The sequence below is a fragment of the Chaetodon auriga genome, chromosome 3, assembly GCF_051107435.1.
Source record: "Chaetodon auriga isolate fChaAug3 chromosome 3, fChaAug3.hap1, whole genome shotgun sequence".
Lineage (NCBI taxonomy): Eukaryota > Metazoa > Chordata > Actinopteri > Chaetodontiformes > Chaetodontidae > Chaetodon > Chaetodon auriga.
Window position 1 is genome coordinate 8,790,788 of NC_135076.1, and position 19,190 is coordinate 8,809,977.

Consider the following 19,190-nt stretch of genomic DNA (forward strand, 5'->3'; position numbering starts at 1 on the left):
GTGCCTTACTCTGCTGACTCACAGAGTGGCCTTAAGCTGTCTTAATCCTGGAGATAAATGTGTGTTGGTGGCATTTGGCTTAGATTCACTGTTTTTTCCTGTTTTTTAAAAAAGGCTTTCATGATGGAGAGGCCAGTGGGAACAGGTCTTGTGTGGTGGTGAGTCACACAAGCACGTTAAGGAACAACCGCGAGGGTATTGAGAATGATGCAAAAACATGCAAATACAATATGTTTAACTTTTTCATTCAGGATGCCAGAAAGAGAAGTGAAAAAACACTTCACTGGTGGGCAGCTGCAGCTATTCTGCTTCAAATGTAGCTGCTGGAACATTGATTACATAGGATCATTATCATTTGTGTCTCTTGCCATTGATGGGAACATCACTTCAGTGTTTTCAATCATACAGTATGCGTAGCATATTGAATCAATTTTGAAAGAACACAGTGAAGCCAAACCTTCCGCGTACTTAGATTTTAGATTTCTCATCCTCCCTGTGTGCTATCATTTATTGTCTATTACATTAGTGACTGATTGGGATGTGCTGCAGCCAAGTCTCGGAGGAGGGAGGGAACAGGGAAGGATTCATCGCTGGGAGAGAGCCACTAATACTTGGATGACCTCACTTTATGTGAGATGCCTTACAAGAGACGCTCAGGACCAACAGGGGGACTGGATAGCATCGCTGAGAGATTTAGAAGAAAAGGATAAAAGGGACAATAGATTAATGTGAAAGGGACTAGTTTTTCAGCTCATGTTCAGTAAGGACTTACTCCAGGAGATGAGAAACAAATTCTCTCTGGCTTAAGATATTCAAAACAGACTTGGAGTAAGCAAATCCACTTTAAGTCTCCACTCTGTTGGCAAAGAGCATTCACCAGTTTAAAAAGTGCCAAGTAAGCAATCTAGATATGACTCAGAGCCCTGCATTACCACTATTCACTGTATACAGTATGAGCAACTGGCAATGCAGTGAACACTCTGCAATTTAATAGCACCACTGCAATAAATACAGACAAACTTAAGCAGAAAAAGTGTAACAACTAGATTGCACAGTGCATTATCATTGTAGGCTTTAATGATCACTGACACTCAGACCATGTTATTGTGGCCTTGGTAAAAAATGATCTTCAGCTGCTCTACCACTACAACAAACTGAACTCTATCTATCTATCTATCTATCTATCTATCTATCTATCTATCTATCTATCTATCTATCTATCCATCCATCCATCCATCCATCCATCCATCCATCCATTTATGGTTAGTGAGTGTAGACAGACAGGGGGCGTTGATAGGCCGCTAGAGAGCAGCCTCTGTCTGCTGAGGGCTGCGTGCTGGCAGAGAGAAACTGGTCGTGGCAGACCAGAGATGTAGTGTAGCTCGCTGGGACTCCGTGGCCAGCCGTCTGTCACTTTTACCAGGGATCATTTGTCTGAGATTAGCACGGAATGGGAAAGACTGGATTTATTATTTTGCACAGTCGCACTGCATGAATGTGTCGCGTAATGCGACTGAGAAGAACTGCCTTCGGGGGGAAATATTTATGGTTCGGGACGGTTTTGTTGGAGTAGCTAGTAGCTAGCGCTGCGCTAGCGACTGTGCTGGCTACTTCGAACGTATTTTTTGCAAGGATGCTACGGTGGATACGACAGCAGCTGGTAAAACTGCTCTCCTACCTTTCTCATAACGCTAGCCCTCATTGTCTCACAACTGCAGTTACTTCCTACATCGCTTAGCCCACGGAAAGCTGTCTGAACTTTATTCGGCTAATATTTAGCACGCTAATCTAACTAGCTGTTGCCGATGTGTCTAAAACATTGTTGACTGTCGTGAGGTGTTGACAGTCAGGTGTAGGTTGTGTTAGCTTCCTTCCCAGTTAGCCACCGGTAATTAGCTAAAAAAAGGTCCGACGAAGCTGCTTGAGACCAAAGCAACAAACAGACCGGGACTGAGTTTAAATTGGAGTTGAGAGCTGATTTGAAGTTCTCTGAATCGTTTGTAAAAATTAACAGCCTGTTAACCAAGTTAACGCTAGCTTGCTGGCTAACGATGTAAAACTTGGCAAAGTTAAAGTGTTGCTAACTCCTCTTCCTCTAGCAGTTAGCGTTTATTCTAAATGTGTGCTAACGTTAGTTAGCCACAGTACACCACTCTCAGCCGGAGTTGTTGTTTTCTTCCCCACACTTACTTATTTATGGCAAGAGAGCCAACAAACTAACTTTAAAAGCTATTTAAATATTATTTTCAACCCTCGAACATAGTAACGTATTGCAGCATCTCTCGTCATAACTTCTGTGACACCTTTGGATCGGCTTGGTGTTGCTGTAATTCATTTCCTGGTTTTAATCTCTATGCCCTCGCTAAACTTTAACGTTCATCGTCCTTGAATGATTACATATGCTCGGAGAGCATCTTGTATTTGCTGTAATCACCTGTTGTTTGCCTACAAACATGGCTGTGTGTTGGCGCATTGACAGGCGGAGTCGTACGTTTAGCTGGAGCAGTTTGTCAAAGTAGAATTGAAAGTTTAAAGAAGATCCTGCATCAACATCCATTATGAATGAGAGGGGGGTGATGGTGGAGGGGGTGTGCGAGCGTGTGAGGGCTCATACCCATGGTAGTGAATGAATGAGTGCATGTTAGCAGATCAGCCACACGTTGGCCAAGCTGTCACCTCACGGCCAGTGAGTTTAATCAATGTTAAGGTGTTTCTGAGCTCCCATGTCCTTTTCTCTGAGCACTCCGTAGCACTTCGGGTTGGGTTAGAGTGACTGGTGTTCAGCTGCAGGTTTGTCAGTCTGTACCAAAACGTTTTCTCTCTGTTGTCAGAGGTTAACTTTGGCTTTCGTTTTTTTTTTCTTTTTTTTAAGAGCAGCTACAACAGTTCCATAAAAACGGTAGCCTGCTCCTAATTTGAGATAGCAGTTAATTAGACCCTTCCCATTTATCTGACCTGCCTAGTTAATTAAAGGCGTAATTAAAATGCATCCTAACACAACTGGCTTAATGCAAAAGTTTGTAGGGGCATTTGTCTGGCCTTGATATCAGCTGGAATGTAATGCAGTGAGGCTTTTTCCTTCACATGTTGCTCATCGGTGTCTTTCTGGTGACTCTGGTCCACGTTAAGAATGAGAAAGGAGGAGGAGAAGAATGTGGGAGAGGCCGGCATTAAACTGTGGCATGTTTTTAATGTCAGTCTTCCATCAGCAGTACACTGCATTTACATCTGAAAAGACCTGCCGTGATTACAGTACAAGCTGCAGTTGCACCTGGGAAAACCCCTTAAACTTGTTCCTCTCTTGTGATTCCTGTGGAGATCACTGTTTGCAATGTATATATTATTAGTGACTATTTTCCAATTCACACTGTTCCTTTCATAACTTTAGTGATACATTGTAATTGTTTGTGTTTTTAATCTGATTTCACAAAGGCACATTTTGCAAATGTAAATCTTTTCTGCAGCGAGGCTTATTATGGATTATGGATGTTTCAATGTGACATTTTTCAAAATACTCATTGCTTGCAACTACCTTATCAAGTAAAGCTAAGCATGATGCCATTTTGTAAAAACATAAGTGGAGTTCATTCAATGCACACTTTGATGCATTATCTGCATCTCAATCAGGTTTGAGTCTCAGCAAGCTGATTTATTATGCCGGAGTGAAATGGAAATTAAAAGGAAACTATAGCTGTGTGATGTAAGAAGTGGGAAATCTAGATGATTATGTGTGGCTAAATGTTATTTGGTATTTCTAACATTATATGTACTGTGCATGTTAGCCTGCTGAGCTAACGCACACTTTTACTGTCTCATTCAGGATCTGTTACAGTAAATCAGAAAAACATTTGATTAACTGTCTTGTGCCACCCTTGATAAAACTGCCAACTTCCTTCTCATCTGTAGCTCTGCCTCTGGCTATTTATTTCATACCTCATGTAGTTAGATATCTGATTGGCATGTCTGTGGTAATGTTGGTATTGCTGTTGTCATTATGGATACCTTCAAAAGCAGCACTTTTTGCATTTGACAACAGCCTTTTGCTCTCTCTCTCCCTCTTTGTGGTGCAGTCTTTCTGTCTTAAGCACTTGCTCTTCATTCAACTCCCTCTCTCCCTCTTTCCATCTCTGATTAGCTCATCCCATTTGATTAAATGTCTTATAGACTATGATGTGACTCAGTGCATTGCCTTGGTTGTGATGCATTAGTCTCTCACACAGCCATTGTTCAGGGCAATGATTCCCCCAAGGCACTGTGGGACTTGTAGGTCTTATGCAGGGAGTAATTACCTGTCGGTCTACAAATTGATGGGGCCACAAGAGTTCGGGGATAAAAGAGAGTGTTTTCAAGAAAGCCACATTGAAATTGTTGCTATACCGTCAGTATTCTTTTCATTTTAGAATGAGAAGGAGGCCTGTTATTTTTCTTTTAGGTTATATCTGATCTGGATACCCCAACCTTAGTTCAGTCAGAAGCTGATATTCAGTATCAGCTTCTTTGCACAGTCTCATTGGTCTGAAAGCTTTAAAATCCTTCTTCAACTCATCTGCTATTTGTTATATCCATCTTCTCTCTTGTGATTGGCCACAATTTAATTGGGGAGCTAAAAACCTTTGAAATGTTTTCCATTTGGATTCACTTCATTGATGTACTTAATGAAATAGGTATGTGTCCCTAATGTGTGCCAGTCATACCTATCCGTCAGCCAAGTATGACATCAGCCCTATGCAGTTTTCCGATATTTCTACTCAATCTGTTATTTCTGACTAGAGGCAGTCCCAAATAAGTAAATATAAAACTCTAGACATCAGGTTAGGCCTCTTGCTCATCATTACTGTTGTTCCTCAGGTTGTAAAAAGAAAAAAAAATTCATAACCAACCAGGGCCAACCAATTACAGCCCTAGTATAAAACACATAAAATATATCACTATCTATAAAAGCAACCACAAGTAGAACAGTTGATCACTTAAACAGTCATGTGCCTGGCAAAGGTCATTCGTGTTGCATACGAGGCACCATCCGTACCTTAACAAGAAGTGTTTTCAGGCAAATGTTTTCTTTATTTGTTCATAATGGTCAGTTGTAGGGACATAACATCTCTTGCTTTACGAAACATCCATGCGTTAGGCTTCAAATTAGCAAATCTCGGTGAATTTATATCGTACATGCAATATCACCCTTATTAAATTCATACTTGTTGTACAGTATAAATCTGTACAGTGTTCTTGTTCTGTTATTAGTCATTTACACAAACAAACATGGGCAGTGGTGTACATCTGAAAACTGGAATCCAAAGATTCACTCATTGGTCACAGCGATGGTCTGTGTGTGGGCTGACATTAATTTAAGTTCCTTGTTTCTTCCTTGTGGAGTGTCTGAGGTTTTGGTTGATAACTTGAAAGTACTGCTTCATTTCCTCATGTCATCTTGCTCAACTCGCTTGCAGATATATACTGTTAATAAAGCATCTGGCTTGTGACGTGCTCTGCTGCCACCATATTGCAGCAGGTTCTGATCTGTTTAAATAGTAGAAAATGTCAGACTTTTGTGCTGTTTTTGGATGTTCTAATGAAAGAAATGCCAAAACCAAGCAACAGGGAACAACATTTCACAAATGTGAAGTTGTCCGGATACTAAGTTAAGATTATGTTAAGATACAATAGTTAACTGTTACACTGCAGCTCTACACAACCCTGCTGATGCACTGGCTATACTGTATGTTGTTTGTAGGCTACATATTGTAAAAATATTGTAACAAGTGAAAGGACCGTGTAATGGCAAGGTGAAGCATTGAAAATATTCAACATACAGCGTACACTTAAAGTGCTCTGGGTTATTTTATATGGGCCTTCTTTTAGGTGGTTGAAGTACATTTTCTGCTGACCCTGTCCACAGCAGTGCATTGCATAGCTTCTGTGCCGGTACTCCAATGTGCTTCTCCAAACTGGGGGCGTGCTGACCTCCATCTCCTGTAGGTAGTACAGTGATTATGAGAAAGTATCTCATACAACCCCACTCAAAAAAACTGAACCTGAACTATCCCTTGAAAATATACTGCCTCAAAAGAGCATAAAGCTAAGGCAGTTGATTCAGGATAGGCCATAACATAGGGCCAATAAATGCTCTTGATACTTAATTGATTATGAAATATCCATTGATTACCCACCCATTAAAAAGTGCCATTTTACCACTTCTGTTTTATGCCATAATAGTAATCCTCCAAATAATCCTGCTGCCAGACCACTGTACATTTTTTTGTTTATTCATCGTTTGGGGTTGAAATCACTCGTTATTGTTGATGTGATGGACAGATAGATGTTAGTTGAGCAACCCTTTGCACATTGTGCAGCACTGACATTCATAATCCAAATCATGTAAAGAATAATGTGATTCTGTGTAGATTCTTCAACAGTCTTTTGAAAAACATTTTAGCTACATCAGATGTGGGCCAATAGGAAATTTTTGACATACCAGCCAATGCTGGTCTTCTGCTGTAGCTCTATAAACTTTGAATGAGCCTGCATGAAAGCAGTCTGTACTATTAGCTCACTCGCTAGTTGAACAAGATGAACTGGAAACTCTTAATAGTGTTAGGTCTTTTCAATGTGAAGTGGCATTAGCCATACCCTAAAGCACAAACAACAATCACTATGTTAAAGCTGCATTGCAGTGCTGTCACAACCATTTGGTGAGGTTCTTCCCCTAATTTCACAAGGCCACATCGTTGTTACAGTTAGAGTGGGCAGTTTTGTACAATTCCAGAAAACGTTGGGACGCTGTGTTAAACATAGATTAAAAACAGAATGCTGTCATTTGGAAACGAACTGTGTTTACCAACAACGGTTTTACGAAGTGTTCCTGAGCCCATGTAGTAATATCCTTTATGCAATCATGCATAATGACTGAGCCTTTCCAGGATGCCCCTTTTGTACCCAATCATGATACTATCACCTGTTACTAATGAACCTGTTTACCTGTGGAATGTTCCAAACAGGTGTTACACAACTTTCCCAGTCTTTAGTTGCTCATGTCCCAGCTTGTTTAAAATGTGTTGCTGCATCATAGTCAGAATAAACATGTATTTACAAAAATCAGTGAAGTTGATGAGACAAAGCATTAAATGTATGGTCTTTGTACTGCTTTCAACTGAGTATATGTCTGTTTTACACAGTGTCCCAGTGTTTTTGGAAGCAGGGTTGTACTCAGCCACCAAGCTACTGTGTGCAAACGTTTTAATGATTAAGCAACTTAACTGATGGCAGATTGATGTGGTGGTGAGCTGGAATCTCTGACTTCTCAGACTGTCTGAAAAACTGGGTGGGTAAAGAGAGGAAAGTGTCTCCTCCAACAACCACCACCATCACATATCCATACAGTAATTATGCAATGTTACAAATTTACCGTAATCTATCAGCAGGGATGTAATAGCTCATTGATCAATGCCAGTGACTCAACAGTGACTTTGTTAGATGTGGGGATATCTAGTTTACAAAACTCACTTCCTGGCCCACGAGTGTCTGCAACTGCCGGCTCATATAGGTTGATTTACAATCCTGTATTACTTAAGTCTGTCTAAATGTAACTGCCTCATGGGAGCTGTTCAGCAGCCAATGTAAATAAGCAGTTGTAGTATTGGGCAGGTTCCTGTTTCCTGCAGCAGTCAACTCTAGTTGTCAAAGGTAGCTGTAAGCTATGAATGCAGTACGGTATGTGCAGCTGTACAATTGCAGGATGTTGCATTAAAAGGTTTGTCATGGTTTGCATGCTCAGGTGATCTTCCCATTTAAGATATAGATCATTAGAGCTGTGTTCAAAGACCGATGAAAAGAAAGGTATACTGGCATTCTTCTTTTTGACAAATAGTTACACGTGACTTCACATAACTTCAGATTAAATGTTTAGGGATTGTGAAGCTATTTTTTAACTAAATTTAACACTGCAGGACACAGAAAAAGTTTAACCAAGGAACCAAGGCTTATTCATTTACTCTCATTTTGTGAGAACTTCCTTTTGTTGGCTGTGTTTCCCTGGTCAGGTATTTACAGTGAGTTGAGAAATGCTGCTGTTTGCCATGACTAACTTCATTAAACACTGGTTTGACTGGTGTTGTTCATGTTTAGTTCAATTTTGGTTTTAAATCCAACTGTCCTACTGAGTCTCTGCGTGTTTAAGTGATTTTACAAGTCAAACTCTGTTTACTGGTCTTGGTGAGTGCTACTGCGTATGTTAAAAAAAGAGGTTGCATAAACGCTCCAGAGCTAAATCTCATAAGTGATTTCACCTGAGGTGGCGTTGGTTTGGGTGGAAGGCTACTGGTTGGAAATGAAGAAATCTGGGCGTGTGGAGTAAGAAAGCAGGGAGGGTACAGAGATCTCACATGGGCCATCTTTTAACAGCTGTGAGCCAAATGGAAAAGAATGGATCAGCTGAAATGGAAAATCCTGAACATATTGTTTTCATTCCTAAATGTGGATCGCTGATCATATGCCAGGTGATGATGGAAAGGACACTGTTTGTGCAAAGTTTGAGTGCTTGCAGAACCATGACAATAGGAATGTGAATTTTGTAAATTACAGTATCAGTGAAAGGAAGAGAAGGAGGCTTTCTAGCTGTTGCTACTTTGCTAAACACTTCATTGACTCTTGTGAAAGAAGCATATATGTTCAGGTGAGAACTTGATATCAATCCGTAAACACTGCGGTAGGCTGGCGTGCCGTTGTCCGTCCTTCAAGCTCCGTGTTAGGAGTGGTGCACTTATTTAATAAACAGTAAGAATGCAGCAGCAGCTGGAGAGCTTGAGAGAGTGAAAGAACAGAAAGGCAGTAATAGTTCACATGCGTCCCTGAACGGAGGTGAATCTGTGTGGGAGTGAGTGACGTGGCCCGGATGTATTGCTCTCTGTATGCATACGGGCGTGTGTGTTGGATCTACGTCATGTCACATTTGTAAATGATTGTAGGCACTTGCTTTAATCTTTTTAGTGTAGCAGCAGGTAGCGCGTGACACACAGGACAGCACCAGAAGGTGATGCTGCAACTAAGAAAGACATTCTTAGTTTAATAGTGAAAAGTGCATCTCGTTGCTTTGGTCTCCAGATGAATTGATGCAAAATAACTATGCTGAAAAAGCCACACCTGATTTCCATGTCATTTTTAAATTCATACTGAGCATTTGCATAAAATTCAGTCATTATGCTTCCTCTTAAAGCGCCTGCTAGATAAATAATTACAGCTGACCACAGCTAGTCAGCTGCTCCTATACTGTCACTTCATGTCTGTGGTTAGAGGTAAGAGCGTGTGGCAAGGCTGGCCACTAAACTGTGCTGAAGGATGCGTAGATCTGTGCCAGATGTTTCCATCGACACTTTAGGTAGCGTGGCATGCGTGGCATATTTGAACCCTTTTTTTTTATTGTGCACATATTACGTGTTTTGGCGTAGAGCTTCTGTTTTGTTGTGAGCCAAAAACATGTTTCTTATGTAAGTTGTCTTGCTTTCATACACACATTTAAGCTCTTACACCATAGGTGTATACTTTCATCTGTACTTGCATGATGTAACACACTAGTGTAGTGTCTGGCATGATTTCTGTTTCTCACTGTAGGATCTTGACTTCTGCTGCACTGGACAAAATAGTGGCCCATAGAGAAATGGCTTTACAAGCTAAACTAGACAGTAACTGAAACCGCATTGAATAGAAGCAGAAAATGTAGCCCCAGATGGATTTTAGCGTGGTGTAGACTTTCAGGGTTAGTCTTGCCTGTGCTTAATTCCAACGATGTAAAATGACTTGCTAAATTTAAGTAATGTGCCAGAGAAAAGGGAATTGGATTTTCCTGGCCGTTATTTGTGTTTTGCATGTTTTAAATGACAAATTTTCAATGAATGATTGATTGATTGATTGATTGATTGATTGATAATATGTTTGATTAACTTTATTTGCCTTTGTGTGACCAAGTGTCTGATTTATTGCAATATCATAAAAGACAGTTGCAGTATTATTATGATATTTGTCCTCAGTTACTATTACTCAGCTATAGTAATAGTTATCTTGGTAAGTTGTTTAAAACACATGGTCTTGTGTACAATGATCTTGAATTTGAACCAACAATATTTAAATTATTAAACAATGCATGCAAATTTATAGATTCTTTAGTTAATCGCTTAAAAAATCTTGAGAAAAGAAAACCCATCACAGTGTCCCTGAGCCCAAGGTAAAATATACCAAACTGCTGCTAAAACTGTTCAAACCCACAGATCAAACCCCCCAAATAATATAGTTAAGAATTATAGAAAACAGAAAAAAAGCACAAAATATTCAAATTAGCTGGTCTGTACAGTTGGAGCCATTTCTGTCAGTCGACTAATCAGTTAATTAACTAATTGCTTCAGTTCTACACTCCACACTTGGTACATGAAACATCAACAACACTTTGCCCTTAAATTCAGCAGCTCTGTCCTAATTAGTAAAACGACTGAGTGGTTTATTGAGTTGTGCAAAGAGAACATAAGTGAGATGTCTACTACAGTATAAGGGATGTTAGTTGTTATGGAAGTAACCTCTTTCATTCCCCTCTTTTTCCACATTTTGTCCCCTCTTTCTCTCCCACCCCTCTCCACCTCTTCTCTCATATTCTCCCTTCCTTTAGGGCTTTGACCCCCCTCATCAGAGTGAGACCAGGACGGTTTATGTAGCAAACCGTTTCCCTCAGCATGGCCACTACGTACCACAACGCTTTGCTGACAACAGAATCATCTCCTCCAAGGTACCAAATGGTTTTAGCTTCAGTATTTGAATTTTCTCTGCGGTGTTATCACTACATGATTTCATGTTAGGAAGTCACAATGAGGCAGTATGTCGCTCTTCTTTTCTTTTTTTAACTAGATGTAAGTTCTTGGTTTATTGTCAGCATAATAAAAGAGGTTAAAGTTGTTGCCTTGAAAAATGTTTTAACTAATAATTTTTTCTCATAACTGTCACGATCATGTTAAATTATGTCATCGCTGCAAAAGCACCTGCGAAACAGACAGGTGATGAAAACATTATATATTTATTTATTTATTTGTGGTCGAAGTGGTCTTGGCCCTTCTTTGAAAGCGGTGAACCATGATGTTTTGCATTGAGCAGAGCCAGTGTTAAAAAAAGCTGTATGTGGAGCTCTGGTGTGGAAGGAGAGAGATAAGGGCTGAAGCTTGATTTGTACATAACAGGATCAACTCAAAAAAAAGAAAAAAAAAAAAAAAAAAAAGCCTTTGTGTTGGTGAGAGGATTCATAGATCAGTTGGAAGATTGACTGTAGAGACGGGTAATAATCCAAAGAGGCTGCTGCCCAGCACCAACAGTGATGGCTGTCATTGATTAGGCAGCTGATTAAGTGATTGTCAGTGGCTTATTCTTGGTGACGCTGTGTACGAATGCGATGAGTTTCACCTCCAGGAAGGTAAAAGCAGGTTGTCAAAGCTCAGCTCAGTGCAGAAAGAAAGGAAAAAGTGTTGCTGCACCTTTTCCTCCATCAGCTGTTCTTTCCAGACCATGCTACACAGGAAGTAATGAACTGAAACAGAGTGAGACTGAGATTGAAACAAAAACAGCCTCTTAAACAGCAGTCGTCTGCAGAGCGCTGTGCTCAGGGTATCCTTTAATGATTACTTTATGGTATTTGTTATATTAATGTGCCTGTTTGAATACTGCCAGTCAGAAACAGGCTCGTTATTCCTGCCTTGTGTATTTGTTTACATGTATTTTACATGTTCTTAAATGCAGTACCCTGTAGCATTCTGACGATTTCTTAAGTATGGCCTTTTGATACCTAAATAAGCTCTGCTTTGTTGTCCTAAATGCTGTTTTTTCTTTCTTTTTCAGTACACAATTTGGAATTTTATTCCTAAGAATCTGTTCGAGCAGTTCAGAAGAATAGCCAACTTCTATTTTCTCATCATCTTCCTCGTACAGGTAATAAAACTTACACACACACACACACACAGGTCTTGTTTGCAGGTGCTTATTCTCCTCAGTCAGATGGTGACGAGCCTAATATGACCTCGGTTTTCCCACCGTAAATGCAAATGTGTGCATGTGCGTGTCTGTTTGTGCGTGTGTGTGAGTGAGTCATGGCCTTCTAGAGAGACAGGTCTGCCTGTGTATTAGAACATTACACCCACACATTAACTAATATCTGTGTCTTTACAGCCAGCCCGAGGTGTTAGGCCTTCACTATGCATCCGTCAGCCCGTGCTGAAGTAGGATGTGGCGTTCAAATTTTCAGGCTTCTCCTGATTTATTTGGGCTTGTGTAGTGAAGCCAGAGCAATCGACTTGACTCTGTCTGGAAAGTCTCTCTTTTCACCCACTCAACTTGTCAGAGAAGCTGAAGTCAGTTAATCTCAAATCACTGAAAGAAGGGCCTCTTTTCATCTTGACATTATGAGCATGTTTTCTTAGATGGCCAATTTGACCACTTTTTGGAAGGTCTTATTTGGATTCCTAGATACCTGGTATTTCCTTTTCAAACCAAGTAAAGTCTTGCTGTCATTGTAGGTTACATACATTCTTCTGCCAGACATACTGTTTGTTCAAATGTTCAGATACTGTATGTCTTTGGTGTGTGTTAAAGGGCCTTGCAGGATTTTTCTTGTGAACACAGTTTCACTTTACATTCAGAGTCACTGGCCTAAAGCCATTGTGTGTATGCTTTAGGCCTAACAGTGATGTGAGTACCTTGTACCTAGATTTTTTTTTTTTACATTTGCACAGTACTCAAACGTAACGGCGTCCCACTGTCCTGATGCAGGAAATGAAAATTATAAAGAGCAGTCAAGATCAGTTTGAATGGTTTGGATCAGGATGGTCGTAGGATGGAAAGTTGTAAAAATACGACACTGCTACCACACAGTACACACAGTTATAATGCCATCCTAAGGCAGTGGTGAGATTTTGCACTCAAAAATCTCACCACTTTTAGTTCCACATGGGCAAAACATGCTGCGTAGGAGACGGGGACAGACTGTCTCTCTGAGGGACCCCGGAAGTGTGCATTAGTTTAAGGTTACATAACCTCCTCACATTGGAGCAGACAGGTGGACACACACACACACACACACACACACACACACACACACACATTCAGTGATTTTTTTTTTTTTCCAACAAAGCACATACTGTGTTTAAGACTGATTTTTCTGTGTGCATCTACTTCGATTTCAAGTTCTGTGTCGTCCCTCTCACACTGTGACTGTTTGAAAACGTGTCAGCTCTAAGCCACGGCGCCAAGCTTCAGGGTAGTTTCTTATAGTATTTGAGGGCATAGTTTCCCTTTAAGAGAGGTTTTTACTTGTCTGTCGTAATGAAATGATGCATGTGCATCAACAACATGTTAAAATGTAATCCAGGAAGTAATGACAGGAACATGAAGAGGACAGTCACTGTGCTACCGTGTTCTGTTCTTCTCTAAATTAGTATGTCTGTAAAATGCTTTTATAGGAACCAGGGCGTCCTGGTGGCTGAGCGGCACTTGGTAACTACTTACCATATAACCACAAAGTCCTCGGGTCAAATCCAACCACGCACCTTTGTTGCATGTCATGTCCAAAAATAAGAATATTAAGAAACCCCCTCAACAACAAATGACAAAAAAATGAATGAATGAATCAAAAGTAACATAGTACTTGATTATTTGTTTAACCTTAGCAGGGAATAATACCTTGGCTTTACCACTTTCTGAACAAGATGTGTCTGCTGCAGTAAATTTTGCTTCTGAAGCTTTTAGTTTCCCTTTTGTGTGTTTGATTCTGAACTGACAGTTTACCTTTGAGGGAAGCTGCAGGGGTTTCCTGTTTGGCACATCAACCACTACTTCTCTCTGTTGTCTTTCTAGTTTGCTTGTTGTCTCTGTAACGGGGCCCACTCACTCTTACTGAGTCTCTGGTGTCAGTTTTTTCTGCCACACTTCCAATTTGTTGAAATCTCTTCACCCCCCTGCCTTTGTATTTGTCTTTCCAGTTGATGATAGACACCCCAACTTCCCCAGTCACCAGTGGTCTGCCTCTCTTCTTTGTGATCACAGTAACTGCCATAAAACAGGTGAGAACACAGGTGCACGATAGCTTCCTCTTTGATGGAGAACTAGCATACATATATTATGTATCATGTATTAAATGTAAGTGAGATTTATTGTAGTCAGTGACTTGTGTTGGTTTCATCTGCAGTGTTCAGTTGAATTCAAAACTTCAGTCACAATGTTAAAAATATGATGTTGTATCCTGTAACCAGTAATAAACTTTTTCATTGACATAAAAAGGTGTGTTTGGAATAACTTAAACAGCCATTAGTCACTTGAGTCGATCAATTATTTGTCATGCCAGCACTGCACCTCCACTGCTGATCGATCACACTGTATTCCACTGTGAAGCTGGCAAAGGTCATTTGCTGCATGTGATTGGTTATTGAATGAATTTCGTCACAGGGCTACGAGGATTGGCTGAGACACAAGGCGGACAACGAGGTGAATGGGGCTCCGGTGTTTGTGGTTCGCAGTGGAAGTCTGGTCCAGACGAGGTCCAAGAACATCAGGGTAAGATGGCAAAAGCTAAAGACTTCATTATTCCAGTTTCAAACTTTACTCTTTAAGAACAGGATGTTACTTTCACCAAGGCAAATTATTGAGTTTGTTTCTGGGGAAAAGCTATACATAAAAGTATCTAAAAATAGCCCTTCAGAGCTCATAGCCAACAGTCATGACTAATTTAAGCTTGGCTGTTAAATTCCAGGAGCTAGTGGTGTTTCTTTGGAGCTAGTCGGTGTAGAAAGATAGTATGAGATACTGTCCGTGCAAAGAGAAGTTTCACATGTTAGGACTGCAAGAAACTGGGCCATTCATGGTGTTTGACACAAACACTGCTGTTTGTTTCTTGTTGTGTGTATGCTTGTACTATTGGACAGCATATTTACAGCCCAGCCGTTAGTACAGTCAAGTCTTGCTGTTACCTCTCCTGTCACAGATGGCATGACTTTGCTGCCTGGATATGCCTGTAACTCAGAACATGGTGGTTCACACAAACCCTCTGAGGTCAGAGACACTATAACTATTGTGTCTGGAGCTGACGCAACGCTACCTAATGATGTGTGTCCTTAAGTCAGACAGCGAAGGAAGCATACTTGATACTGTTTGGCCAGTCACAGTCAGGAGACTTGCTGTCAACAGTAGCGAGACATTTCATTTAAAGTCCAAATGAAATTAAATGGCTTTTCTTTTTCCTCTCTGCTACATATCTGCTCTGCAAATCAAATATCCTCCTTTGAGAAAAAATCAGAAACCAAAAGGGAGAAATTCCTGATCTGTATTTTTTGGTTTCATGATGGTTAGCAGTGAGCAGCATTCTGTCCCAGGTGGAGCAGACGGTCACACTGAGCCGGACAGCCTCCTGCTGCACAACGCAAGAACCACAGACTTATAACAATAACCCATATTATGCTTCCTGCTAAACTCTCCTTCTTATCTAACCAACAAGCATGAACACACGTCTTATCCTGAATGAGCGCCCAAAGAAATGCTCATCTGGGAAAAGTGCACTGACGTCAGTTTGCAGCTAGAGAGCTGCTGTCAGTCAAAGACAGACACCAACACACCCCTCCAGTCAGCTTAGACAAAAAAGCATTTCCTGATACTGAATCTCCATAAACAAGTAGATGCTGCTGTCTGCTGGTAAAGTTTAGTTTTTTGATTACCTGTGGACAGTTATTGAGTTGATACAGTTTTTATTTAAAATAAGTGCACAACAAAGAGAGAGTGGGGATCTTCTTAAAGGACTGGTGTGTAGGGTTTAGTGGCATCAAGCAGTGAGGTTGCACATTGCAACCATCTGAATACCTGTTGCCTCACCCCTCCCTTTCCAAGGGTGCAAGGGAACCTATGGTGGCTATGAAAGGTCTGTTGTGACCTACTGTAGAAACAGTAGCCCTGGTCCTCCTCCATGGTGGATTCCATGGAGGAGGACCAGGGCCACTCCTGCTCCCTCTATACATATAAAGAGCTCATAGAGAGCTCACACTTTAACTTTTGTGTGTATGTGTGTGTGTGTGCGTGTGTGTGTGTTTCCATCCAGGTGGGGGACATTGTTCGAGTGGCTAAAGATGAGACGTTCCCTGTTGACCTGGTGTTGCTCTCGTCAGATCGTCCAGATGGCACCTGTCACATCACCACAGCCAGCCTCGATGGAGAGACCAACCTTAAGGTCTGTGTGTGTGTCTGTGTGTCTGTGTGTCTGTGTGTGTGTGTGTGTGTGTGTGTGTGTGTGTGTGTGTGTGAGAGAGTGTATCGCCTTTGGGAGAATATGTGAGAATATCTGTGGTGTGTCTGAGTTTGTGGTGTGAAAACTCAAAGAAACAGACTGTTGTTAACCAGTAGCAACGCAAACAACCATGTGATCAAGTAGAGAGCCGCATATCCACAACCAATCCTAAGAATAAAAACTGCTGCCTTAAAGGTGACCCGTGAAGTGTAAACAACAAAAGTTAGATTCAGAAAAAGATTCAGTGTTTTTCAATCGCGTTGTGTTTGTCTTTGAGGCCTGACAAATGAAACACATTTACAAAACTGGTTATTTTGATATTTTAAATCCATGTATTTAAATAAATCCATGTTTTCTTTGTTGCCGCATTTCTGTGGTTACTGTAGTTACTCCAGCTGTTGATCACTGGAGTAGTGTGAAACCAGCCGTGCATCCTCATGTGCGTGCACGGTTCAAACAACACTCATAAAAACATAACTCCATGGCGATACTGGTGGCTAAAAACAGCAACACAAACAGGGTACCTTGCAGTTGTGTAGCTGTGTGAGTTTTATGAATGGGCTCAGGACAGTGACATCTTGCTGATAGTCATTGAGACTCACTTAAAAGCATTTTAATAGGTATGCATATATTGGAAATTTGTTTTTAATTGGTTAGCAAATAGAGTTTGATTAGCAGATCCCTGCCCATCTGTCATGAGTAATGTCAGCTCCTGTGTCTGCCAGATGTATGCACGTCTTAGAAAAGGTCTTCAGATGACTTGGATGTCATTTTCTAATTTTAGAGTTTTACAACTTTCAGTTTTGTATTCAGCAAGTCCTCTCCTCTCCTCTCCTCTCCTCTCTGCTCCTCTCCTCTCCTCTCCTCTCCTCTCCTCTCCTCTCCTCTCTCCTCACTTCTCTTCTCCTGTCCTCAGGCTGGCCAGAGGCTATGTTGTTTAATTGTCTCTCTGAGGACTTGGTGCTGCGTCTGCTAAAGTTTATTTATACAGCATGATGGGTTTTAGTGTTGGTCCAGAAATGTGTTTTTATCAGTTGTGCACCTTTTGATATCTTTATAAATTGGTGTTTATGCTGTACTGTGTTGTTACAGTGATACTAGAACAGCACCAGTAGCACACCTATCATCATCTCTCTTTTTTCACCTTAAGGAGCCTGCTAAAATATTATAGCTAAAGTATTAGTGGATCAGGTTCATTTTATCAAATATATAGATATGGCAAGTTCAGCAGAAAAAGAGCTCACCTGTGGGTCAGAATACAGTATGGTGGGTGTGTAATAAGGTTAGAAGGTTAGAAAGCAGTAGCACAATTAGCTTAATTTGACAAGAATTTGACTTCATTTCTCTCAGTGGACTGAAACAGGAATAGACATAGAAGCTAAAAACAAGGACAACAAAGCTTCACAAATAAAGGTTAAGAATAGACAGGACTAACATATATATATAATATTACATAAATATATATAAAAAGTTCCATTGACCAAGAACATAAATAAAAAGTCTTTGTACAACTCAAGTGCTTCATGACATTCTCCCTCTGTCTTATGGTCAGGTTGAGAGTTGAGGTGCAGCCAGCAGCAACTGACCCAATCAGCTGTTTATCAATAGAAAGCTTTTTGTTCTGCCAGTCTATTTGTTCACAAGTCTGCACTTTTTTTATGAAAACTTCTCCCTTATAAACTGAAGTATCTTTGTCCAAGTTCAAACAATGCTTCCCTTTCATCAGCATTTGACTGTATCATGTGTTGTGTATGTAATGTTTGTTTGTAGACTCACTACTCTGTGGCGGAGACAGCAGTGTGTCAGTCAGTGTCCCAACTGGAGGCTCTGCAGGCTGTGGTGGAGTGTCAGCAACCAGAAGCTGACCTGTACAGGTAATTTTTACCTGCGTGAACACACACCCCTTCAGGGTCAGACCACAAAAACACCAGGGTGAAGTCACATGCAGTAAACTAAGGATCCTCCCAGCTAAACACATGTTAGAACATTAGAAATTGGAATCCTAGTATTGTGCAGATAATTCTTTTGACTCATTTAATTTGCTGGAATCTCCTAAGAACCCTTTGAAGTCTCCAGAACCCACTTTAAAATCCACGATGATGAATACATGATAGAATTGCCCTGCTAGAGATGTGTTATTAAATGGGTTACAGGGAGAAGTGGCTTCATCACCTCTTCAACGGCCGCTGTTCCTCTCGTCTGTCTCAGCTGGCTACTCCAGGATCGATCAGTTTATTTTTAGATCAGGCCGTTTGTTTCAGTGGCAGTTTTCTCCCTTCCCCCCTCTTGGTTGCGTTCTCTTTCTCTCAACCAGGGTTCTAAATTAACACCCGCCAACCCGCCAAATGCGGGTTAAAATTCATATTGGCGGGTGTAAATAAAAACTTACTAGCCAATTTGGCCGGTAATGCATTAGGCAATCATGTCAGTCAGAGCCGCTCTACAGTTCTTGGTCATTTGTCTCCCGGACAGTCCGTCCTACATTTCCCATGAACACGGTCGTAATGCTACGTGATGACGTACAAGACGCCCATTGGCTGTGCGCAGGCACACTATAGTTTGTAGTGCAACCGGCGCGAGAAACCACGGAAACACAAAGAAGAAGAAGAAGAATGAACGGCGGCGTGTAATAGGAGACTGAGCTAGCTAAAAGTAAAAAGTAAAGTTAAACTAAATGCGTGGTTGGGACAGACGTCTGGGGGGAGAAGAGGAAGGAGGCAGGGGATGAGAATGTCGACAAAGCGTGCGAAACGAAGAAAAGAAAGTTTAACGCTAAATGGCTGACAGGTCGTGAATGACTTGTGTTTGATCACGAAAATGCCGTCATGTTTTGTAACGATTGCCGCATGTACACGAAAGAAAAAAACAAGACGAATAATTTTGTGGTGGGGACTAATAATTTTAA

The 19,190-nt window shown here is 40.9% G+C and overlaps 1 protein-coding gene across 8 annotated transcripts in view; it reads left to right on the top strand.

Moving 5' to 3' along the window:
* Positions 1-1,341: 1,341 nt before the first annotated feature.
* atp11b (ATPase phospholipid transporting 11B) overlaps positions 1,342-19,190 on the top strand; it is a 48,291-nt gene continuing 30,442 nt past the window's right edge. For all 8 annotated transcript variants that reach the window (XR_013076215.1, XR_013076214.1, XM_076723585.1 and 5 more), the window contains exons 1-7: positions 1,342-1,660; positions 10,649-10,765; positions 11,863-11,952; positions 13,998-14,078; positions 14,461-14,568; positions 16,100-16,228; positions 18,056-18,159. Coding sequence is in view for 6 of the 8 variants with exons in the window: in XM_076723585.1 (XP_076579700.1) it covers positions 1,634-1,660; positions 10,649-10,765; positions 11,863-11,952; positions 13,998-14,078; positions 14,461-14,568; positions 16,100-16,228; positions 18,056-18,159 (656 nt within the window). In the remaining 2 variants the exon portion in view is untranslated. The remainder of the gene's footprint in view (positions 1,661-10,648; positions 10,766-11,862; positions 11,953-13,997; positions 14,079-14,460; positions 14,569-16,099; positions 16,229-18,055; positions 18,160-19,190) is intronic.